General features: G+C 41.3%; 1 protein-coding gene across 4 annotated transcripts in view; it reads right to left on the bottom strand.

Moving 5' to 3' along the window:
• The window catches only part of LOC144930490 (uncharacterized), an 83,891-nt gene that overhangs the window by 52,268 nt on the left and 4,751 nt on the right, over positions 1-26,872 (bottom strand). For 2 of the 4 annotated variants that reach the window (XR_013635693.1, XR_013635692.1), the window contains 3 exons: positions 25,359-25,462; positions 21,493-21,527; positions 18,709-21,404 (listed from right to left, as the gene is read on the bottom strand). Coding sequence is in view for 1 of the 4 variants with exons in the window: in XM_078852485.1 (XP_078708611.1) it covers positions 21,401-21,404; positions 21,493-21,527 (39 nt within the window). In the remaining 3 variants the exon portion in view is untranslated. Of the gene's footprint in view, positions 1-11,638; positions 11,757-18,708; positions 21,405-21,492; positions 21,528-25,358; positions 25,463-26,872 lie in introns of those variants that run through there. The other 2 variants (XR_013635691.1, XM_078852485.1) reach the window with 2 other exon arrangements.

The raw sequence follows: 26,872 nt of genomic DNA on the forward strand, positions 1-26,872 counted from the left end.
GCCCTCTAACACCCTTGTGTCCAAATGACCCTGCTGAGCAACCAGGGTTCTAAAACAAAGGGAAAACAAAGTAAAGAAGGTTCCCCCTACTTCTTCACAGGATCCAGGCCACAGGCTGCTCAGCCATTCTTCTGGTATGCAGCTGCTGCTCTGTGCTGATTAAAATTATCAAGTAATTCATCACTTAAAACTCTTGCAGAAAACAAGAGTATGGAATTGTGAAGGATTTTAGCAGTCCCTGTATTTGGCTTTTGAGAAACACCCAGGCAAAATGTATTTTGGTATAAAAGTGTTGCCTTACGGTTGGAACTGTAACTTTCATTTGTGCATGAAAATGATTTTAATGTCAGAAATGAAGATATATTCTAGATAGATTTTATCAAGGCTGCCTTCCCATATTCTAACTCCATGATTTTAGTACATGACATAGCTTCCCCTCTGCATTTTATTATGTTGCTGATCAAATTATTTTTGACTTGCTTCATTTTGCTTGGTTGATACAATTTTGCTCCTCTAGTTCTACCTGAGAGAGAGAGAGGGATAGAGAGATTGTGTGTGTGAGAATGAGTGTGAGAGAGTTTGTTTTAAGATATCTGACTACATTGTGCCACTTATAAGGAAGCTACTGAACATGACCAAATGTCTTTTAAATCTATAGTTCATCCAGAGATCTAACTAGAAAAATGCCTATATTTTCTTCAATTCAACACTCACGTTTCGTTCCTATTCTGTTATATTCCATATCTAGCTCTTCTCACAAGAAAACCAAACAGTGAAAGAGGGGAAGCACAGGACAATATATTTTCTCTTTGCAACTATTTCTAGAGCAGAATCTGTACTGTCTCTTCCCAATTCTTGTCAAGAAGTGTATGATTCAGAAAGTTTATGATACCCCGAGGAGTTGTCACATGTTACACATTGATGCAAACTACTGATCTAGGTTTTGTCTACCACACAATTCACTGAATAGTACTATTTTCCCTCTGTGACTTCCTATGCAAAGCATTATTTATATAAATTGCTGACTAAGCCAGTGGGAAAACTTGGGGGCAAAAAAATTGCAGATGCCACAGTTTTATGATCTTTCTACAGTGTCTGACACTTCAGAATGTAAAACATTTTTTTAAGCGTTTGCACTGAGGAGATATTCTTTGCAGTGTAAGTGATTGCATCTATTATCTCAAGCTCTGGCACACAAAAGAGCCTGGGTGCAACAAATTCTATTCTCATGTGATTTCCCTAAAAATCTATTGTCCACTCGAACATGCAACAGTCTAGTGGAGAGGGAGGACATTTTGGACCTAGCACAAATGCAAGTTGGCACGTCAACCTTTTCATGTGTGTGTGGGGAATGCAGCCACCTAAATACTACATTGATGGTGCCTTCTATGTACATATGTCATTTGTCCTTTAAGTCATTTCATTTGCAAAGCCCAGAAACACCACAGGACAAACAAACTTTGTCTCTGTGCATCAGTTTCCCCACTTGTAAAATGAGGGTATTAATACTTACCCACTTTTGTGAAGTGTTTTGAGATCTATGAATGAAAAGTGTTTTATATAAGAGTTACGTATTTATGTAGTGTAGCCCAGATGACGAGGGCAGCATTCATGCTGGGGGAATCAGCGGTACCACACACTGTAGTCTAGTATTGTGCACTTTTGGGAATGGGTGGGGAGAGCAAAGAAAAACGTAGTCAGAGAGACTTAGGGCTAGATCCACAAAAAGACTTGGGCACCTAACTGCCACTTCAGTTCCCTAAGTCCAACATTCAGGTGCCAGTGAGAGGCTCAAAACTCCTGCTCAGCTGCTGTCTCACCCTAGAGAAACTTAAGTTTCTCCTGATGAGCATGCACATAGCTGCCTTAGTCTAAGTGCTTGGTTGCCTGTCTCATGCCTAAGCCCCAGTGGGATCCTCATACTAGGTATTCCCTTGCCTAGCTTGCCTGTGGTGCCCAATCCAATGGGTGTGCTCAGAGCTCACCTCACTTGGCACAAAACAGCTGTGGGAGGAAGGCGGGGAAGAAAGGAGGTGGCAGCAGCAGCCCGCATTATAATCTTTAGCCCAGTGGTTACAGCACTCAGTCATCCATGGAGTGGAACATGCTCATTCAGTTTTCCCCCTTTGCCTAACGTGGAGAGGTGATCTGAACTTGGGTCTCCCATCTCTCAGATGAGTGCCCTAACCACTAGTTATCAGGGGCATTCTGAAGGGGGTCTCTCTCAATCTTTCCTGCTGAAAATGTTCCACTGTATAAAAATAATTTACTGTATTTTGGGCCAGAGAGAGACTTTTTAAAAACACTTTTAATCAAATCAGTACAGAAACACAGTTAAAAACAAGGAATTACAAATTCAAAACTAATTGCCTGTCCCAAACAGTACAAAGTACCTTTTCAATAGCACACTGCTGAATAAATTGATCCAAATTGCTTATGAGTATATCTACACAAAAGAAGGCATAAAACCACTAAAAATCTAAAAAACCCAAAGAATATCGGCAACCGCTATACCAAATAATTTACATCGTCTACTTTTTAAAATAGCCCGCTTTGCTTGACCCAAAATAAAGTTTGCAAGGCATACCACAGGTCTATTTGTGAACCTATACTTAGTAGTAAAAATAAATACAGTAGGAGAAAAATCAAGGGGCAGTAACCAAAAAATACCCTGAAATAAAACAAATAATGACTTTAACCTGGAACAAGTAAGAAACATATGAAACACAGTCTCCTCTGTGTCACAAAAAGGACATGACACAGACACCTCTGGAGTCAAATGATGCACAAACACACTCATGGCAATAGCCCCGTGAAGAATTCTCTATTGGAGATCACTCATCCCCTTTGTAATTAGAAGCTTGCATACAGTTCACCAGGCTGGCTGGCTGGAGTCCATCACCATCTTCTTCGTATGGTATCGGGATAATCAACAAGTCTTTGAAAATGACAAATTTTTACCACAAGCATATACAATGACTTATGGCTTAAGCTATTAAAAGAAAATTCAGAAGGCCCACTGAAGGCAAGCAAGCTGCCAGGCTTGTTAACATTCCACTCGATAGCAGGAAAAACAGGCAAGAAAATAGAAACATGGGTGTAATCAGGAATGACTCACTCAAGGAGGCAACTGTCTATCCTGGCAAGGGCTGATACTGCCCCTAGGAAGGGCTGAGTCAATCTCTGATAAAAACTGAGAAACCCAGTGAATAGCATGAAAACCAAGCTTGACAGCCTAGATACCTAGGGAAAATTAGTAAAATCAATGAACCAGTTTTGCTACACCTGCTGCAGTAAGGGAAGAGAGAAGACACCTAGAAACAAGATTAGGAACCCTTACAGCAGGGTTATAAACAAAGGGTTCAGCACGCAGCCCTGGGAACTCCAGCCACCCTTCCTGTGACCTCAGGTTAAAAAGTCTTCAAGTGTTAAAAAGGCTTTGATAAAAACAGGGTAACACCTCAAAACTGAGTCACCCAGGATCCAACAAAAAAAGGTTCCTAATTAAAACCCAAACCCCTTACCAGCTGTAAAAAAACCAAAGGCGAGTTGATTCCAAGCAAAGGGAGCTGGAACAATTTGTATAGTGGGGGAGCTGAGACCCACTGAACCAAACTGTAAACCCTGGATATGATAGAAACCACTTCAAGCCAGGGGGTGCAAGCAGCACCCCCAGCACCTCTAGTTCCAGCAACAGTGCTTCCAAGGAACAGGCTCATTCACAAATAGCTGCTGCAGAGACTATAACTGAAAAGTAGTTACTGTGCTCAAAAGGTCACTGAGACCTTGACCACCTTCCACATGGGCAAATACAAAATACTCTGCCTTAGCCCATGATGGCTAGCCCAGAAAAAGTCCAAAATAAACTTCTGAACCTTTTCAAAAAAGAGTGTAGGAGAATCCAACACAATACACTTTTATGCCACAACATAGAGGCTATTAAATCATTAATGACTCACACCTGTCCTTGGAAGGAGAGTCGAGGCAAAGACCACTTCCACCTTTGCAACATCCCCATCATGACTCCCTCTCAATTCCATCCCAAAATATCATCCAATCCCAGAATAATTCCCAGTGCCTTAAAGCAAGTTTCACTCCACAATAGCCCCACCACCCCCAGCAAAGTCAGGGGGTGGGAGATCATTCAAGCCCCCAGCAGGACTCTTCCCACAATTTATGTAATTTGAGGAAGCCTGCTCAAAAGAGTGCTGACATTCAGTCAAAACCTGGACATCACAGTCATGAATAATAAACACAGTCATATAGTCAGCATATGTGGAGTACAACTGGAACAGGAAGCGAAAGGTCAGAAAGGCACTTTCGCAACATGCACAATAGTAGCTAGATAGAAAGAGCATCAATAACCCAGACAGGGAACAACCCTATCTGATTCACGGAAAACTGGAAAGGGGGCGCTGAAAACAACATTCACCTTAAGTAAACTACTGTATATATATAATTATACAGTAACTGAATTTAGGAGATAAACCTGGGCCCATAATCAAAAAAGGGTGCAAAACAAATATCCATGATCCACATGTTCAGAAGCCTTCTCTTGATCCAGGGAAATCAACCCAGCATGCAAATCAAACATTTTCAAGGCGGAAATTACATCCCACAATAGGGAAAGGTTATCAAAAATGAACCTATTGGGGATGCAATAGGTCTGATCAGGGTGCATGACCCAACCCATCACAGTTTTCAGTTTATTTGCCAAGACCTTTGAAAAAAGTTTATAGTCGGAGCAAAGCAGGGACACAGGTCTCCAATTCTTCACCACTCCAAGGTCCCCCTTCTTAGGCAACAGGTAAGAACCACTTGATGACAACTGAGTGGCAATATCATCTCTCCTGAAAAACCTGGAGCAAGTCAGGCCAAAGGAGGATCCAAAAGGCCTTATAAAACTCAACAGTCAAACCATCAATACCAGGTGCCTTCCCTGGAGCAACACCATTTAGAGCAGTAGTCAATTCTGAGTGTCAGGTCCCGTTCAAGTCTGTCCACATCCAACATTGAGTTCCTAGGAAGATCCTCCAGGAGAACCGGGTCTCAGATGGACACACAGACTTGTGGCATACAGGTCTAAGAAAAAATGCACAGAAAAGTTCCTTATCCCCCCAGGATGTGAAAGCACTTGGCCCTACAATGTCTTGAAATGGCCAATCACCTTTTGCTTTGCATGTTTCTTTTCCAGGCTGAAGAAAACTGAGTAGGCACATGGCCATGGGTTAAACCCTCAGAATCAACAACAAACTGAGGTCCCTGTCCTCTGGGCTGGCCATGAGGGCAGACAGAAGCCTGCTCAAACAAAAGAAATCTGGAAATTAAACCCACAACAACCACAAAACTAAACAAACACACAAAAAAACCCTTGTTTCCCCAAGAGAAAGAAACAAAGAAAACAGCAAGGCACACCCACTTTCCGCCTCACTCCCAAACACTCCCACAAGCCTCAAAGAGAGAGAGACAGAGTCTGTAGTCCAGTAGTTTAGGGGTGCTTACCTGAGAAAGAGGAGACCCAAGTTCAAATCCTTTTTCCAGAGGGTGGAACCTGAGGCTCCCATATTCTACATTGATGCCCTAACCATTGGGCTAAAGGATATGAAGACAGCAACAGCTCAGGTGCCTAACTCTAAGAGAGGATTCATGTCTGTGAATCCCAAGTGGAATAAGGCACCCTCCTCCAGGCCAAAGCTAGGCTCCTGTGTCCCTTTGAGGGGTAGAGCTTAGGACCCACCTATCTCCCATTGGCTAGCTCACTGCTCAGCATGCTGTCTTTTGTGGATTTCATTCTTGGGTGCCTCTCTCTCCCCATTCATTGTAGGCGTCTAACTCAGAGCTGTGGATTCCACTGGGTGGCATGGCACGGCACCTAAAAGTTGGGTGTTGCAACATTGAGTGGTACAATGCCTAAGCCTTTGTGCATCTAGCCTCTACCTTTCTAAAATGGTAGAAGTGGTACAAATCCACGGGGCATGTTTAAGGCTAGGAGGCAGATTTTGTACTGGAACAGGAAATAGGAAGACAATGAAAGTGCTTGAAGATGAGGCTGATATGTTCCTATTTCTAGGGATGGATGAAGAGATGAGCCACGGCATTTTGAGCAAATTAACATATGGAGAATTAGGGGTTAGGAAGCCCATACAGGAAGGAATTACTCTGCAACAGGTAAAACAAGAGGAGAGAAGAGCATGAATAAGAGCTTCAGTAGGGAAGTGTTGGATGCGGGTGAGGTCCTGGAGGGGATGCATATCCATTCACCACTTTGCTTATTCTGTGTTTTTGGCATATCTAATTAATTGAATTCCTTCATTTACTGTTATGGGTAAGGTCCCATTAAAAGAGAAGAATGGGTTATTCCGTCAAGCTCTTCCTGCAGGGATATCCACTGGTAAAGCTGCATTATAACATTCCGCAGCAGGTTTCTTATTGGAGGTGCTTAGGATCCCTTCCCCCTCGCCCTTGTTGACAAGAAACATAGCTATTACAATGTATTGACTACTAGTTGCAATAGAAAAAACAAACAAACAAAACCAAAAAATCCCAAAGGGACAGAAAGGCATCAGTGTTGTCATTCTACCCATCAGAATTGATAGATTAGCTCACCAGAGTTAGCATGCAAAAGTAAGAGACACAAGAGTCATAAGCTTATTTTTCTATTGAGCAACAATGGAGACACATTCTGCAATAGCTGCTTCTTTGTCCATCTCCATCTGCTAGGCATCGCAGGCCAGATTTTCAAATGCAGCCTTTTTAATTGCAGTGCTCCTACTGCATGGGCAGATGGTCTTACTTGATTTGTGCACATAAATGCAAACTTAATTTTGCACCTGTAATGGCTGCATATGCACTTTTTGCAATAACAAGTTAGGTATCCACATTTGAACTCGATTGAACTTCAAGACAGAATGATACTCAAACGTACGGCAACTTCTTTGTAAAATGTAAGATATTTCCACCTTCCACAACAAACAGTTTAGAAAGAGTTCAGAAATGAGCTACATGAATGATCTGAGGTCTGGAAAACATGCCATATAGTGAGAGACTACAGAAATTTAATCTGTTTAGTTTAACCAAGAGAAGTTCAAAAGGTGATTTGATCACAGTCTACAAGTACCTACATGGGGAAAAGACTTTAAACTAACAGAAGAAAGCATAATGAGATTGGAAGCTGAATCTATACAAATTCATACTAGAAGTAAGGTGCAAAATTGGAACAGTGAGGGTAATTCACCACTGGAACAAATTTAGCTAGACATATGATGAATTTTCTATCACTTGCTGTCTCTAAGTCAAGACTGGATATCTTCCTAGAAGATATGCTATAGCTCAAACCCAAGATATGGGTTTGATGCAGAAATGATTGGGCAAAGTTCTTTGGCCAGTGTGATACAGGGCAAACTAAGTGATCATAATGGCCCCTTCTGGCCTTAAAATCTATGACTCAGTGAATATATAATGTTGCATGATAAATAAAATACTGTATATTATTTATTAATAAAATATATACCTCCTCAGAAAAAATAGAAAATGTGTGTTCTGAGATAAGTATTAATAATTATTATCATTTATTATCTTTACCACTATTTTGACAGCTAGAAAACGAAATACACCATCTCTTTCAAATGTAAGGCTATGAAAACACTTTGACTTTTGTGAAACTAAATATAAGTGAATTCTGCAGGACCAGATATTGCTTAGCATATTTCAAAAGCAAGCAAGACCATTAATTCCTCATTGAAAGTACAGAATTTATGCTCTAAAATAAAAACGTACAGTTGAAATGTACACTAAATAGACTACTCAAGTTAGGTTTTCATTCAGTTAGAGGACCCAGCCCAGAAATTGTTATGCTCCTTCTGAAAAGAAATAATCATGATGGTGTAGACAAAATAATTGCCTCTGACCTTTCCTTTCCTTATAGCACACTATTTCTTCTCCTGAAAAATATCTGACTTCCTACTTGTGGCAGCTCTCCAAACTGGGGTAGCTGTATTCATTCATTAGAAGACCCGATGTCAGAAACTTTGGAAGATTCACATTGGGTTGGACATTTACCATTTAAAGTAAAATACAAAGAGCCAGATTCTGCCCTGTTTCACTTCAAAGGGAGTTACGTCACTGACTTTAATGAGAAAAGAATCAGGCTGAAACTAGATCCATCATAGAGGAATGATTGTTGGAAATGTAATAATTTCATAACCACTGCAATCTGTGCATGCATTAGCAAACTGAATATGATAGATATAAAAGCCAGCACTTAACAACACTGTACTAACCATTATTGCTGGGTTGTTGTTTTATGTTCGTTTGTTTTTTGTTCTTTCCTAGCTGGGATATAAATGTTTTATGTTCAATAAAATTTATTTTAAGAAACTGTCATGCTTTTTCAGCCGTTAGGTGAACTTTGCATTGTATGAGAAGTGTTCGTTCAGCAAAATTTAAGAGCTACAGAAAACTAACAGAGAAGAATAAGGGTACATAAAACCATAACAGTTGCTCTGAATTGGACCGATGGTATGGCTTATGTTCTAGTCTGTGATAGGGCTTATGTACCCTTTACCTAGCTGGAGAGTAAAGGTGTTAAGAGCCAGATCCTCAAAGGTATTTCACTCGGGTGAAAGACGAAATCCTTCCATGGCCGTTAAGACTGCATTAGCTGTCAGGCTTGGAAGGAAGGGGCTTCAGCTGTGGCTTATTAAGAGGTAGCTATAAAGAGGGTGGAGATTTGTTAGATGGCCACTTTCAGAAGAAGGAGCTGAGTTTTTCTCCACACCAAGAAAAGAGATCTGTGCTAAAGGGCCTGATTAATCCCTCTTTCAGGGCTCAGCTGCCAGGCCACAGAAGTGGGTTTGCAGTTCTCTTTTTATGGAAGTTGTGATGCCTTGATTGCAGTTGTGGATCATAGTCTCTGTGTACAACAGCATGACCAAAGAGGTGTTGCAAACCCATAGTAATTTTTTGAATGTATAAGAAAAGTATTCAATAAACCGTACTGTAAATTCCAGTCCTCTAAACTCCTTATGCCTATGGCTGCTGAAAATGCTTTTAAGCATATAAAATTATATAGGATGGAGTTATTTCTGTAATGCGTTAGATTACAGGAATCCATTATTGATTTCCCCATGCATACCCCCAAATGGTGTTCACTACAGTTTTGATGGCTTACAAATCAAAACTGCCTTCATCTAAAATGGTCATTTAAAAAGTTACTGACATTATGGTGTTTTGCCATTTCCCATTACATATGGATATTTTCAGTCTGGAAGTTGTGCTGTGGGTCATGGCGATGTATGGAAATAACTATATATATATAAATATGTATGGTATATAAGATGGTGTATTCTCACATCAATATGTGCCCATAACCCATCAAAATTAGTGGGAGTTACACTGTAATATATTTATAGTGTTCACGTGTACTCCTGCACTCTGTTAAATGGAATGTCAAAACTACTCAAGTGTTGATCAGTTCCCAATCTACAGAGCTGCTTTTTTTTTTAATCTTACTGGGTCCATGTTTCTGGAGATGAAGGTCACAAGTTCCATGCAGTTAGAGTACAACTTGGTGTGGATATACTTATGTGTTTGTGGGTTCTTACAGGTTGGCATCCTTATGTTTGCACTGAATTCTTGTCAATCCTAGATATTCTGCCTTATGCTCGGTGGCAATTTTCCTCCTACTTATGGAAAGTATGTGGCTGTTTGCTGCTCACTGGTTGTTACTTTACCTACTATCCATTACATTAACAGTGCACTGAATGAGAAAGGACTGTTTATCATTTGCCACACTGGAAATCTGTTGCTCTTGACAGTTATTCAAAAGGGGTGAAATTCAGAGTGCTAGTACAAATCCTGTGCAAAAATTGTAGAAATAGGTTGCACCTAAACCCTCAAAATAGGGCTGCAGGTGACTAAGCTGTACGCAGGCATCTAACTGGTGTCTGCACATGAGTGAGTTATGCGTATGTTTATATAACATTTTTGCCATGTAAACTAGGTTCCCCTTCTGGAAGCTGTCTAGACAAATTGACTAGGAAGTAGCAAAGGTAGGGTGGGGTTTTTTGTTTGTTTGTTTTCCTCAAAGAACCTTGGGAAATTACATTATGAAAAAGCTGTGTTACAAGTGAAGCACACAAACACTAACTCTGCCCCTCTGCATTATGATTTGGTCTTTTATTTAAACCGGCACTTCTATTTTTTTTTAAGTTGCTTAAAAAAATGTTGCACACCTTCCTCATTCAGCGCTCAAGCCTGGTTGGTGCTAAGTGACCTCAATGCCCACTGATTCTAGCAATTTGTAGGATCAAGCACTCACTAGCTACTGCCCATCCTGTACACTGAATGAGGCAAAGGTCCTGTGGAAATATTCATGTATGGTCATATCATACGATTGTATCATAATGCATACACTCAGAGGTTGCACATGCATTTCCTAAATTTTTAGTGCTTTTAACTATGCAACCTTAATATTATCTTAATGTGTTTTTCATGGTGGGTGTGTAATACATACATACATGCGTGTAAAATGTGTGCTCCCTTGTGTGTGTGATCAAACATCTGTGTCCACTGGTGTTAGCATCGATTAGTTGCACCCCCAGTTATTATACACAGTATTGTGTATGCTTTGTTTGTTATACACATATTCATGGACCCAATCCTGCAAGTTTCTCATTGCAGGTCATTGCTGTTTGTTGTGCCCCCAGAGAACACCTTAGAATCTAATGGGGCTCCATGTGGAAACAGGTGATCTGCCTGTGCAGAAAAGCTTGCAGGATGAGATGTGTGTGTGTGTGTGTATATATATATTGTTACTTTAACTTTTAAATAGTATTTGAAAGGCTCTATAACATTTCTTCAACTATTATTATTAAAAACCAACAAAGTCCATCTGATAACACCAGTTATTACTTGTACAGTATGCTTGTAACACTTTGAGCATGATGCATGCAAAAATACTAAAAATATATGTGGGTACAATATATCTCAAGAACAAACAGGGTACAGTATATATATTTTAAATGAATCAATTGCATTGGAACTTTTATTACTGTATCCATAGAAAATTGACCAATTTAAGAAATATTAATATGATTTTTTCCTGTTATTGATATAGTGATAGAAAACATAGATTTCATTCACATTTATTTGGATAAATTGAAAGATGTTGGTGGAGGGGGTTATTTGGCATAATAAATAAAGCTCTTAACTCCTCCCAGAAGGTGTGATTTGCCCCATCTACGTCGCCTTTGTTTTTTGTGTGTAGGGTTGTTGTTGTTTGTTTGGTAGTCATTCTCTTGCTAATAATGACAGGGTACATCTTCCCAGAATGTGCAGACAGATCTTCCTCATTTGAAAACAATACTGCTTTCAATTAACTTGTCTGTCTAGAGTGCTGGACAATCAAGTTGTAAGCAGACGAGATAATCTCCATTATTAAGACAGACCATTATACTTTCTCAGGTTGACTTCTTTCATGTTTTGAGAGTGGCTGTTGTTTTTAATAGATATTCTAACCACTTATGATCTCATCAGAACTTTCCAGATAGGATAGAAGGCATGGTATTAGCTTCTAGGAGCTCAGTCTTACAAACAAGTGGCTGTGCAAGGGAATGAAAGGAGCAGAAAATAGACTCACCTCTCCGCTCTCAGGTAGATGTTTAGGCTTTTGAGTGTATGTCACATCATGCCTATTGACCCCTTCCTCTCCGTGGTCCTAACTATGCCAGTAGATGCAGTGGTGTGGAGCTTTATACCTGCAAGGAATCCCACTGATTCAACAGTATCCACACCAATGTAAAAGTTTGCACAAGTACATATATTTGCAGCACTGAGGTCAGACTTTATGCAATTAGGGCTCTACAGATTTTATGGGGACATGGATGAGCAGCCAGGCAAGCCTGTAGGCAAAGACCTGTAGGGAATCAATGATGACTTCAGTGGGCTCTTGCCCATTGGCCAATGGGCCACTATGCACGTCCTCAGAGAAGGGATTTTGAGCAAGGCATGACCAGGGATACAAAGACAGCATGACTCCATGAACTGTCCCACAGTAATTAGTGCAATCTAAATTCTGTTAATTGTGTTGAATTTCACTGTGATCTCACAGTGTTTACTGTTCTCTGCTCATTTGTGTATGAAGAACTGTGGTGTCTACGAGAGAGATAATCACATTCAATGAAATATGAGTGGCAAACAACAACTTTAAAAGATTCACATTTGAAAATTAATGGTACAAATCTTTAGGAACAACAAATAAAATAGTAAATTTTGTTATCCACAATGCACCCTCTGAAAGTAAATTGTATAAATAGGGATATTTCTCATTGATTTCAGTGGGAGGATTGCCTCCATGTAGACTGCGGTACCTGATCTTAAGTTCATGGGAAGTTTTCAGGGTTCCTAACTGGAAGCAGGATCAAGTGCTACATTTCACATACAACATTGTACTTGAACCAGTCTCCTTTAATACTAAAGATAAGAAGTTTGAAGAACAAAGGGGTCAGTAAGAATTCACCTTGCCCTACGAGGACATGTTCATAAACTGTTTGGTAGCAGAGAGAGCTGGAAGGAAATGTTTTGTGTTCAAACCAAAAGTATGTTTCAGTAATTCTGTTAACATTATTTGCTGTTATTTGCTGATCACACATAACAGTTGTGTTAAGAGTTGGCACTGGAAGTGTTCTGCTTGCTGTTAGAGTCTGGCTGAAAACAGAGTCCAAAGCAGAGGTGGGCAAACTACGGCCCATGGGCCACATCCAGCCTGAGGGACCCTCTTGCCCTGCCCCTGAACTCCTGGCCTGGGATGCTCGCCCCCGGCCCCTCTCCGCAGCCTCAGCTCACTGCACCGCTGGTGCAACGCTCTGGGCAGTGGGGCTGCGAGCTCCTGGGGCAGCGCAGCTGCAGAGCCATGGCCTGACCTGGTGCTCTGTGCTGCGTGGTGGTGGCTGGCTCTAGCCGGGTGGTGGGGCTGTAGCACCACCAGCCACCATGCTCCAGGCAACGCGGTAAGGGGACAGGGAGCAGCTTGAGTTGGATAGAGGGAAGGGGAGTTCAGGGGATAGTCAGGGGCCGGGGGTGTGGATAGGGGTTGGGGCGGTCAGAGGGTGGGGAACGGGGGGGTTGAATGGGGGCAGGGATCCCAGGGGAGCAGTCAGGAATGAGAGGAGGGGTTGGATGGGGCGGCAGAGGGCAGTCAGGGGTGGGAGTCCAGGGGCGGTCTGGGAGAAGGGGTGGTTGGATGGGGCAGGGTTCCCAGGGGGGCAGTCAGGAAGCAGAGGGGAGTTTGGAAGGGGCAGTGGGGGCAGTTAGGGGCGGGGAGTCCGGGGGCGATCAAGGGTCAGAGAGTGGGGGGAGTGGATGGGGAGAGGTCCCGGGGGGCCATCAGGGAACAGGTGGGGTTGGATGGGGCAGGAGTCCTGGAGGGGCCGTCAGGGGGTAAGAAGGGGGGTGGGGGCCTTGCCATACCTGGATGTTTGGGGAGGCACAGCCTCCCCTAACTGGCTCTCCATACAATTTTGGAAACCTGATGCGTCCCTCAGGCCAAAAAGTTTGCCCACCCCTGGTCCAAAGGCACATTCTAAGTAGATGGTTTGTGCCTTTTTGATGGTATCACAGCCGTTCACCATCTCCCAACATTGTGTAGTTGGGACCTCATCACTGAAATGCACTCAGAATTCCTGCATAGGTGGAGGGGAAACTTTACTAGGGGAACAATGACGATAATAAGAAACACTATGTCTATGAGGTTAAGAATGGCAAGTGAGGTGGTCAAAATCAGGAGCTGGGGGAAAAGTGTGCGGGGAGATTTTTCAAAAGCACCCGTTGGCTTTCAGTTGGACTTGTGCCCCTAAATCTTTTAGGTGCTTTAAAAACTTTCTCCAGATATTTTTAAATGGCCCTTTTCCCTTCCACCACTCCAAATGCCACTTAAGCAGCAGTTTATGACTCTTTTAGCCACTCTTAACTCACGTTCTAGTGCAGAATCTAAACTGGGAGCTATTCAATATTTCAAATTTAATTTCTATAAAAGCAAATAAGTTAAATTGGCCATTAGGCCACCATCTGTTGCTAACAAGACATCCATTCTTCTAGGGACATGGGAGTGTGTGGGGGAGAAGGGGTCCAAATAGTCCAGAGAACACTGTGGTGAGGAGGAGTTAGAGAAAAAAAAGGAACAAACAAATATATTCAAAACAGTAGAAAAAAGTTATTGATGTTTTTCCTAGTATTTTCTCTTAACCTTTTACTAGGAACTGTCTTTCAGAGTGGAAGGATCATTGCATAAATCCTCACAAAACTATGTTTTTAGATTCATTTTTTTTTAAGGATTCAGAGAAGTAGGTTTCTCCAGGGTATAATGTATTAGAGCACTTTGTGAGAGGTTGAAAGCATGAGGCAAAAGGCCTTGTGCCTTGCAACACATCCAGGCATACACCAATAGCCTACTATGCGCTTCCTAGCCTGGCTTGTTGCTATAAAAGGTGTATAACAGATACGATTGGCATGAGACAACTGCCTGTTGTATTGTCTGAAAGAAATTTCAGCACTGTCATAGTTAACAAAGCAATCATTTTCAGTTCAAAATTATGTTGTGATAATTATAGTAAACCTGTAGAAACAAAAAATAAAATGGCTAAAATGGGAAAGCCCAGATCTTCAAAGGTCCATTGAGCAGTTCCCCCTGCCTTTTTTGTCACCTCACTAATTAGAGCATCACTCCCAGAAACTGTCTTTACTCACCATGTGATATATATATATATATATATATATATATATATTTCAGTAGGAGTTAAGGGCACTCAACAAATCACAGGATTAGCTTTTACACACAAAGTATTGGACCGTTTGGCATCCGTGTACATCCAGGTCTGAGCTCTGCAAGGTAGTGAGTCCTCTGCACACAAGAAGTTTGTAATCATAGACCTGTTGTGTCTGGTCCAAAGCTTTCTCTGTATCCATGGAGAAAACTGACATAGGGCTATAGATGATTTTGCTTTTTGAATTGTTTAGACTTTTTTTTTTCTATTTTTAGGCAGCAGACAATCCACTCAATGACACCTCCTTGCACTGGATTTCCTAGCTTTTTTGGATTGTGACAGTTAAAATGTTGGCTAATAATTGGCAGTCAGGGTTAATAAGTGACACTTGCCTATAGCGCCTATGGATGTAGCCCCCTTTCTCCTCCATCATCCTGCCTTTCCTAAAGAAAATTGCCTTTGCATTATGTACAGTCTCAGGCAGGCTGCTATGGATAGTTAAAATGTTTCTGTAAAATATAAGAAAAGTATGTTCTAAACTGAAAGTAGAACTCATAAGGAAATCCATCTTACTCTGGGGATTTCTCTTTTTACCCCCTTCTTTGACTACTTCCCCAATACCTTCCCTGGTGTTTTGGGTGGGTTACATTTAATTTGCTCTCAGCTTTCAGCTTCAGCATTATAATCAATAGTAGAAATATTCTCATTCTGCCAATGCCCCCATCAGAGGGTGACTGCCTTCCAAGCACCCCCGGCCTCAATTTCCCTGTTCTGAACACGAACAGTTACCATCTTCTCAGGAGCTGATCACCTGCCTGCATTCTCCACCATATGTTAGAAGATGGTCCCTTCCTGGGGTGCCTCCTGAAACTCTGCAACATGCCCACCTCAGTTTCCCCTTCAACGGTTCCCAGTAACTCCAATACAGAATATAAATAGTCCTTGATGAGGTTAATGTATTAAAAAAATTCCACAATCTGGAATTTCCCAGCACAATTCAAAGCATACATTCCATCTATCAAGTCCCAACAGTCCATCAACATGGCAGCTCCAGCTCCAGCACCTCTCACCGCACTCCAGCTTTCTGGTATTTCTCTGCCTCTCACCACGCTCCAGCTCTCCCACACCTCACCCCTGCCCACCTCCATATGGGGTGCTTCTCTGCCCTGCTGTTTCCTTTCCAGATATCATTCCAGCTCTTGCCCAGAGACATCAGCAGACTCATTTCTTCATCATTCCCCAGCCTTCAGCCCTCTCCAACACTTCCTGGCCTGGGAAAGATTACAAGTGACCCCCTTTCTTCCCACCACCTGCCGTTCTGCCTTTCGTTTTCACGAGCCTGGTCTGACTCCGCTGCTTGACCAGGGAACTCTCACTGCTCTTCTTCAGGGGCATCCCTTCCCTGAACCTCTCAACCCAGCTGTGCTCGTCTTCTGAGCTGTCCCTCCGGATTCCACGCTAAATGTGTGTTGGCAACCACTGTATACTACACTGAACGCACATTACCAGCTCCACACAGCCATCTGTGGCTACAATACATACTGGATGCAATTTTCTGCTCAATTATGGATTTCATATTGATCCCCAATACTAACTCTCTTTTTTCCCTTTTATATAGTAATTATTCTGCATCTAATACCATAAGGAGAATTAAATATAAATAATGTGTCATTTACATATTCAAGACACATGTAAGAACATGCCCTACCAATAATCCAGCCTTACTAGTTTGTGTAAAAGTACACAGTAAGTCAGTCTCAACAGAGCAAAACTACAAATAAATCTAATAATGGCTCAACTTAGTTCATTTTTGATAAATATAGTCAAAGGTTAGAATTTTTATACTAACCGATATGAAGTACCCTGTGATTCCACCTTGAAAGATGAAATTCACAATGTGTTGTAAAAAGATGCCTCCAATATTTTGTAGACATCTAGAGAGTGCAGAAAATGCCATGCCCTAATTTGTGCTGTTGTGGAAAATTATCTATCAATCACTTTGTGGAAGCTCTGCAAACTCAAAAATAAGCAAGTTTTGAGTGTCTTTTCATTTTGCATAGAATATTTTGCAAAGCTCTAGAAAATTCTTTTGAGGGAGTTTGTTTTTGAAATCTAAGTTCAGCCTAAAAATACTTTCAGTATGAAGGCACAAGCCACCTCTGTATTTTTTTTTTAAATAAAAGCATTGTTGCCTGGATGTTGAATAATAGCAAATTTTGGAGCCTGACAGCAGAACAGTTTCTCCTCAGAACAGAAATTGGTGGTGCAGACTCAGGATATTTTCTAGGGTAGCCTGTTTATTTACAGTGGACACAAGTCCTGGTTCTTTGAACAGAGGTAGTAACAAACCACACACTGTCAATTTCCCCTTACAGAAACTTCAGCTAACACTCTACAGTACTGTCCTTTCATCAAGAAGCTGTTTTCTTAGGCCTCTGACTCCCTTAGACTCTCATTCTGCTTAAACAGACTGTTCCTTACCCCTACCTTAGTCCCTGGCCTTTCTACCTGGGTAACCCAAGCTATTCACCTAGGACTACATACACTGGAGAGATGGTCTGGCCATTATCCCTCTTTTTGTGCAGCTGCTTCGCAGCAGGAAGAAACCCAAGAAAAAGTTTCACTGCCTAACCAAAGGTTGCCTATCCTACACAATCCCCATAACAGTTTGTTTGGGTGCAATGTGAGTTTCATCCTGGGTTCTTATACAGGAACTCCTCACTTAAAGTCGTCCTGCTTAACGTTGTTTTGTTGCTGATCAATTAGGGAACATGCTCATTTAAAGTTGTGCAATGCTCCCTTAGAATGTTGTTTGGCAGCCGCCTGCTTTGTCCACTGCTTACAGGAAGAGCAGCCCATTGGAGCTAGCTGGTGGCGGCTTGAAGCCAGGGTGGACTGACAGCCCCCCTATCAGCTCCCCGCTCCCTTAAATTCCCTGTGCAGCTGCTCAGCAGGCTATCACTTGCCGGCAGTTCAGCTGTCCCTCCCCCCACTACCATGTGCTGCTCCTCTGCCTTGGAGCTGCTCCCCGAGACTCCTGCTTGCTGTGTGGGGGGGAGGGGAAGAAGAGGGGGGCTAATGTCCTCCTTCCCCCTGCTCCTGCACCCTGCTTACCCCATCTTCCATAGAGCAGGGGGGACACACAGACGGAGGAAGCTGCTGCCTTAAGCAGCAGCTGCCATCCTGTCTCAGCTTGCTGATCTAATTAACAAGGCAGTGTACTTCTGACCCCACTCTTCATACTTAAAGGGGAAATGTGCATCTCTGTCTCTCAAACACACACAGGGTGTGTGTCTCTGTCTGCCCTCCCTCCTTTCCTGCTGCCTTGTAGAGTGTGAGAGTTAACCCTTGAGGGCACAGCCAATTGCTAGTTCATCATTTAGCAGTAAGGCATTCCCTCGGAAATATCCCACCCTCTCACTTCTCCACCTCAACCAAGCTTCACAATCATCATCACTGTGTACCATTATTAAATTGTTTGTTTAAAACTTATACGAAGTGGGTATTCATCCACGAATACATCTGTTAGTTCATAAGGTGGCACAGGACTCTTTGCCCCATATATATATATATATTTATAGTATTTTGTCTGGTGAAAAAAATTTCCCTGGAACCTAACCCCCTCATTTACATTAAGTCTTATGGGGAAATTGGATTCGCTTAACATGGTTTCGCTTAAAGTCGCAGTTTTCAGGAACATAACTACAACATTAAGTGAGGAGTTCCTGTATCTCAATGTGTAGAACATTAGCATCTGTTGCCACAAGACTATATTGTAATATTCACCCTTTTAAAGCATCTTGACCTCTATTAAGACTATTGGAATGGCAATTCATGTTCTCCTGTAAATTCCACAAACATATTATCTTTAACAAAGCTGACTGAAGTTTCCATCACTTTAAAGTATTTGCACAGTTTGATCCAAGAAGAAAACCAAAAGACTGTCGCAATTTATTGCACAAATGATTGGAACTTATTTATGAGGCAAAAGATTAGGAAATCAGAATAAAATTCAAATGAGCACATAATTTTGTATTACAGAACACATGGTGAAATGAAATCCCTCATGGTGGAGTGTAAGGGTCTCCAGTGGAGGCCGGTGAATCAAATTGCAGAAACCATTTATTTGCCAGATTTCGCCCTCATGTCCTATCACAAATTGTCCATGGGCAGATTGAGACTTTTACTGATTTGTTCGCTATTTGCAACAGTTTGATAAATGTTTTGTGCAAACAAATGTCAATCTATGGATTGCTAGTAAACTGTTCACTGTGAGTATTCATTCACATTGTCAATATTCAGTATCTGAGCTGTGTGACGGACCAGCATAATGCCTTTTATCTGATTGGCTGACCTAAACTTTATGAACAAATGTATTAGATTTTCATCCATGGTGTGGGATAGGGACAAGAGTTTTGACTGCACAAGCACACTGAAGAAATCTTTCTTTAATTAAATAAAGTTTTTGCCTGAAATACCCCAGCCTGTTAGCAGGTGTTAACCCTTTCATAACAGAATCAAGTAGTTCATTGTACCACCTAGATATGAGGGAAGTGAGTGTGGCTCTCTGTAGAAAAACTGTGTGGGATATCTAGTTCTGAGGGAAGGACCATTGAGCATCCAAGCATGGAGAGACACTTTAAACTGCACTTCATGTTGTAGTAATGTTAATTTCTATGTTAACAAAGCCAAGCTCCACGAATTGCTGAGCGTGGATTCTAGTGTGTGAAGTTTTAGTTTAAGACCATGTTGGAAAGGGCATTTGCTCACATGTTCTCACTGTCTCTTGCTGGTAGAATCTCTGATGAATTTTCAGTCCTGTTTGGGGTCATTAGATAGATATTTGCCAACCAACATCTTTCTACTGGTTTCTTTCTTTGTGGAGTTTGACTGCTGATTCGTATTGCATTGTCAATAAGTCATTGCAGATTTTTTGAACAAATTCGTTTAATTCGTCGTTGTTCCCTATTTACATGATTTTATGTGAGTTGCATAGCTTTTGTAGCTTAGTTTTTTGGGTTAATCTGTTAGTGAGACCTTCAGATAAATGACCTTCAGATAAATGCATCTTATCCCATCCTGGCATTCTAACACCACCTCCCCTTCCTTCAAACATTTTAAGTTAATTTTTCAATTCCTCATTTTATTTTCAAAATATCAGTTACACAGAGCATTGCTTAAGCATGGAGGTGTAGAAGGTAGGGGGGAAAATAGCAACAAAAATTCTAGTTGGCAAAGGACATGAGTATAATTACATTATAAACTCAATTATCCAAATTCCTCTATTATATGAAAAGGTTCTGTGACCAACCTTCTCTGACACGCACACGATTTTCATACTGAAATAGAAAAACCTCAAGCTGTTTGTTTTCATATTGCTAACTCTTGGCCTTTTTACTTCTCACCCAGTGCCCCATGTTGCAGTAACCTTCTGTTTGGTGAAGGAGAGCTGGACATGGCTTTTTCTGGAGCATTGTTTACCTGCCAGCTGGTGTCTCTAGGGAGCAGTGCATCCTTGCACCACACAAAATGGCTGAGGGTGGAGTGGGAGAAAGATTCCCTTACAGCTTTTATGCCACTAGTTAGGGCCCTCATCTGGAATGTGGGAGATCCTGATTCAATTTACCCCCTCCCCTTGGTTGATCAGAAGAAAGGATTTGAACAGGGGTTCTCAAGCTCTCAGGTGAGAGCCCTAACTGTTGGACTATAGAATGATTCTCATTCTTTCTCTGGCCCAATTAATACTGAATGATTTAATGAAAGTGGAGCGACTTCAAGCCATGGAGAAAGCCCCACATCAGAATGTCCCATAGCCCAGTGGTTAGGACACTCCCTTGAGCAGCGAGGAACCCTTGTTCAAACGCCTTCTTATAAGGCAGAGGAGGAAACTCAACCAGGGTCTCCCACCTCCTGAGTGAATACCTTAAACGGTGGGCTAAAGGGAGGACTCCTCTCTCCTGGCCATTTTGTGAGGAGTGAGACACGCTCAGAGCACACCTGGCAGAGGAATGCCTATCTTCTCCTGCACTGGATTGCATTGGATTGCACTGGAGCTTCAGTGAGAGACAGGCATATGGATGCCTAGAGAAAGGCAGCATTGTGCATGTTCAGTAGCGGAAACTTAGATACCTAGGGAACTTTTACAGCAAAAACGTAGGCACCACGTGAATTTAGGCACCTACAGGGTTAGGCAGCAGCTGAGCAGGGGTTTTGTGGATCACAGTGATGATCTTAGGTGATGATCTGAGCTGTAGGCACCTAATCCTTTTGAGGATCTGGCCCTAAATACTGATCTCTTACATGACTGTGCATTGCACTGCCACTAGAACATAAGGTTATCCCTAGAATACTTTTAATTTCAATCAGTTACATGACCAAGTCAAGCAATACAACACGCATTTCAGTTTGGTTTGGATCATTGATTTTCCACTGTGCCTGACTTATAAAATGCTTACAGTGCGAGAAAAAGAAAAATCTGCCCAATTTCATTTGTCTTCAACAGGTGCAAAGCTATTGTCTTTGGAGAGGGTGGGGGGACATCCTGCTGATTTATTTCTGCATATGTTAATGACTGTAGAACATTACATGGGAGTTTCTACAAGACTGGCTAGGAAACTTGCTGCTTCTTCTTCTTCATTGCTTTATCTGGAAGAGAAGGGGAATTTCCTTGCATGAAATCAGGGTGTAAACCAAATCCTGCTGGCATAAATCAGAGGGCTGAGCAAGTATTTACCTGTAAATTTCAGCTTCATACCTGAGGAGAGCCTCCTACAAAAATCACAAAACAATGTATTAAACATTTCACCAATACTGGAATGAAAATTGTGCCTGTTTATATAAGTGCTACATTATACCCTTCTCTTTATTTGCCCATAACACCAACACAAAATAAAAAGAATGATATAAAAGGACAGAATTTAAATGAACAACCAGTAAACAATTCTGAAGTCCATGAACATGAAGTCATGTCTCATTTAAATGTCTGTTTTGTATTACTTCTTACTCAATCTTTTTGTCAGACAATCTAAATTATTTGGAATCTGAAAAACACTGGGTTGTTTAAGTCACCAAAAGTAACCAAGGAACTTTTTCAATTGTACATGAAATTTACCTGGGAAGATTTCTGAACTTAGATGAAAAATATCTAAGGTGAGAACATACCTACCTGTAGCATTTTTTTCATGTCTAAAATAATCTGGTTTTTTGCACTGTTTCATTGGAGAAATATAAATACCTATACATGGGGTTTGGTGTATAATCTGACACAATGTATCTGACTTTCATTAATTTTGCAAGCCTCTTTCTTCATATTTATGTACAAGTTATTTTCTAAAATATAATGTAAGACATACAAATGTTCTAAAGATTCGCATCAAGAATTTCAGCAACATTACAGCTCGCAATGTGAAACTGTAAAGATACAGTCAAGCTTTTCACGTGATAAGGGATACAACGATGACCTCAAGGTCTGTGGTAAGGTTATGCAACAGGAGAATTGCTAAACCATTTGAATGGAAAATTAATGGAGAAAAATAAAAAAATCAAACCGATCTTGAACTCATGGGCAGTGGGTGAACTGGCCATTGGGGGAGGCTAGCTCCTGGCCCCTTCCCTTCTCCCCTCCCCCAGGCCCTTCCCCTGCCGGAGCCCAGAGCACAGTCACCACAGCTGCTGGCCCTGCCCCCCCTCCAGCCCTGGGCTGCCCCAGCGCCCCCAACCCAGCTCCAGAACGCGGGGCGGACACCAGCCAGCCCCAGCCTCCCTGAGTCCCAGGCGGCAGGCTGTCCAGCCCTAGCACCAGCCCCAGCCTAGACCACAAAGAGCAGGAACTCAGGCACTTCCGGGGGTGGAGTGTGGATGGGGCCACACAAGGCTGTTTGGGGAGGCTCAGCCTCCCCCGGCCTATGATGCCTGCCACCCATGCTTGAACTTAATCTCCTCTTCTGCCCAATAGTTCCCACTTGGAAAACTAAATTAGCTATAGTTGGATTTTGGCTTTATATACTTCATATGGCGACACCTGCAAGTATTCTGTCCCAAATTTTGGAAAACATTTCTAACACAACTTAGATTGCACCCACAAATGAACAGAAAAGTCAGTGAAGAGATCGGCGCATCATGTTATGTGCTCATAGTAGCCTGCTCCATTCAAGAGGAGAGCAAATGCACTCTGCACCAACTGGGGGTCTAGGAAGTGATCATCAGGGTAGCCCTAGGTTTGAGCACAATACAGTCAACTAGCTGGAAGGTGACAAAAGCACTATGTCCATATGGTCATCACATCTACAGCAGAGAGTAGTGCTGGCTGGTCAGTCACAGATGTTAAATTCTATTCATGTTTCTATACTGCATCCATCTCCATGATATCTGAGTGCCAAATAAAAAATACTGTGGGCCACCACAGCTAGCTGAGAATCTTGAAGCAGTGATGGATGCAGCTGAGAGCCAACATTATAAATCATTTTAGCAACATCTTCAGTTAGTGGAGATTCCATCTTAATTGCTTCATTATCCACATCTCTATATCAGCTAGACATAGGTCGAGAATCTCTCCATTAGCATTAACCTTCCATGAAACAAATAGTTATATAAGAACATAAGAACCGCCATACTGGCTCAGACCCTGGTCCATCCTGCTCAGTATCCTGTCTCTGACAGTGGCCCATATCAGAGCTTCAGGGGGACTGTACAGAACAGGCCATTTATGGAGTGGTCCACCCCTGTCTTCCACTCCTGGCTTCTGGTACTCAGATGTTTCGGGTTGCCGCGAGCATGGGGTTGCATCCGTGGCCATCTTGGCTAATAGCCGTTGATGAACCTATCCTCTGTGAACTTATCCAGTTCTATTTTGAACCTAGTTATACTTTTGGATATCACAACATCCCAATGCACTGAGTTCCACAGGTTAGTTGTGCAAAGTGAAGAAAAGTACTTCCTCTTGTTTTTATGAGACCTGTTGCATATTAATTTCATCAGGTGACCCTTAGGTTTTGTATTGTGTGAAAGGGTAAATAACACTTCACTTTTTTCATGCCATTCATGATTTTATAGGCATCTCTGATATCCCCCCTTAAGTCATCTCTTTTCTAAGCTGAACAGCCCTAACCTTTTTTGCCTCTCCTTACATGGAAGTCTTTCCATAACCTTGATCATTTTTGTTGCTCTTCTCTGAATCTTTTCCAGTTTCACTATATCCTTTTTGTAATGGGGCAACCAGAACTAGACAGAATATTCAAGGTGTGAGTGCACTATAGATTAAATAGTGGCATTATGGTATTTTCTCTCTCTTTCCTAATAACATGTTGTTAGCCTTTTTGACTGCTGTACCGCATTGAGTGGAAGTTTTCAGAGAACTATCCATGGTGTCTTCAAGATCTCTTTTTTGGATAGTAAGACCTCATTTAGAACCCATCATTGTATATGTACAGTTGAGATTATTTTTTTCCATTTTGCATTACTTTGCCATTATCAACACTGAATTTCATCTGCCCTTTGTTGCCCAGTCACCCAATTTTGTGAGATCCCTCTGTAACTCCTCACCGTCTGCTTTGGACTTAACTATCTTGAGTAATTTTGTATTGCCTACGAACTTTGCCACTTCACTGTTCACCCCCTTTGCAGATCATTAAGTAATATGTTGAACAGCACAGGTCCCAGTACAGAACCTTGGGGGACATTGCTGTTCACCCCTTTCCATTGTCAAAACTGACCATTTATTTCTTCCCTTTTCCCTTGTCTTTCAGTTAGTTATTGATCCATGAGAGGACCTTCCCTCTTATCCTATGGCTTCTTAGTTTCCTGAAGAGCTTTTGGTGAAGGACTTCAGAATTCTTGGATAAATACCATCTGGTTCTGGTGACTTATTTCTGTTTAGTTTATCAATTTGTTCTAAAAGCTCTCCTATGGACACATCAAGTTGGGGCAATACTTTAGATTTGTCACCCAAAAAGAAAAGCTCTGATGTGGGTTTCTCCCCCACATCCTGTGCAATGAAGACTGACCCAAGAATTAATTTAGTTTCTCTGCAATGGCCTTGTCTACCTTGAGTGCTCCTTTAACATGTTTGTCATCTAGTACCCCAATTTCCTGCTTCTGATGTACTTTAAAAAATTCTTACTGTTAGTTTTTGAGTCTTTAGCAAGTTGCTTCTCAACTTCTCTCTTGGCCTGCCTAATTATACTTTTACATTTTACTGGCCCAAGTTTCTCCACCTATTCGCCTCATTAAGATTTGACTTCCAAATTTTAAAGGATGCTGTTTTGCCTCTAATGACATCCATTATTCCATATCCGTTCTCCATATAGCTAACAGGTGGTTCATCACAGCCATCTAAACACATTCAAAACTTCAGGAAATGAAAACCAACCGAAGACAATGAGTTGTTCTCATACTATTACCAGAGAAGTAGTCAGGTCAGTCCAGAACTCAGTAATTTTACATGCTAAATAAGTCAACAAATCATCATAGTGAGAACTATTGACTATCGGTGAGTTGATAGGTTAATTAAATTGACCACTATGCAGACTGTTCATCTTTTTTGGGATATCACAGATGCAGGGGTCAAAAGAGAGAAAAACTCTCTTTGCCTTAACCACTGACCTAGCATAGGAACACAAATCCTCCATGGTGCACATCAATCAAATTCAAAGCAGGCCTTTTTCCCCTAAGCAGCATCTGTCACAGCACATTTGTTTAGTAATGATCTGCAAGGAGAAAGTTGGTGAAGAAGGTGTCCAAGTGCCACTGCTCACATACATATGTTAATGGTTCTACAAGTCCATCAGATCAATGACAGCGTGGCCCAATGGCTGAGTAGCAACCTTGCCAGAATATTCTGTATCCTCACTGGTCCTGTATCTTCATGGGCAGGCCATATTTTAAGGACACTTCAGAAAAGACAGAATTTAAATTACCTAGAATTTTCAAAGCACAACTTAGTGTAATATGAAAAACTAGCTAAAAAACTAAAATTTTCTACCTTTCTTTAAATGAGACAGCTTTGGTCAAGACCTTTGTGTTGTTTAATGATAATTTAAGGAAATTAAACCCTACTTTATTTAAGTTTGAGGGCATATCTACTTGGAGAAACTGAGTAGCATAGCTGTAGTGGAATATTATTTCACTATAGGTATGCTGGTATAACTTCTCCAAGTGGATTCTATTTTTATTATTATAATATATAAATAATAATAATATAGTGAAATAATATTAAATAATTATTCCCCTACCCTCATGTGGACATTATAGTGAAATAATGTCCACATGAGGGTAGGGGAATAATTATTCCACTGTAACTATGCTTATCAATTTCCCCATGTGGACAAATCCTAAAACTAAATCTTAACTATGGAGCTGCTAATGCACCTCATCAATGCTCTTAAAATCTTTGGTTTGCCCTCATACAGAGGTTCCCAAAGTGACTCAGCTGTTTACATGGTATTGGCTCTAGTTGTTTCCAGCTGCTAAATTGTATTAAAAGATTATATTGCATGTATTTGTATCTATTTTAAGATTACTGTAGATGATTGATGTACTTGCCCCAAGAAATTTCACATAATTATACGTGGGTGATCCATGAGAGTGGGAAGAGAGGTGGGCCATATGATCATAAACAGAAAGGGAGATAAGACAGTATCTCTAATAAGATATGGTCTACCCAATGGAAAACATTTGAAAATCCCTGCCATAGTATTTTACATTTTCTTAAATACAACAATCCAGCAAGCCATTGTTGTGTCCAGTTTTTATGTCTCTTCTGTACACTGGTAAGATATAAGAATAATTTGTGCAATACGTTTTATTATATTCTCATTATTTTCTTGCCATGTGCCATCCCCAGTATTAACTTTTAATTTATTTTCCCAGATCTCTCTACTGCTATGTTTGATCACTATATGAACAAAAAGTACTTCTCTGGATTGTGGTTCCTTTTAAGAAAATGTATTGTTTCTGAAGTGTTAGAGCAAACCAGTGCAGGACCCTGCATGTTTCTAATGCAAATGTTACATTTATAGGATCAGTTGCAATTTGAAACCATGGCCACTTTTGCTCCTTTGGGGCAGATAACTTGCTTAGTTGTATCATCCACCGACCGCTTGACCCAACTGGATTTT

This window comes from Lepidochelys kempii, chromosome 4 (genome assembly GCF_965140285.1).
Source record: "Lepidochelys kempii isolate rLepKem1 chromosome 4, rLepKem1.hap1, whole genome shotgun sequence".
NCBI lineage: Eukaryota > Metazoa > Chordata > Testudines > Cheloniidae > Lepidochelys > Lepidochelys kempii.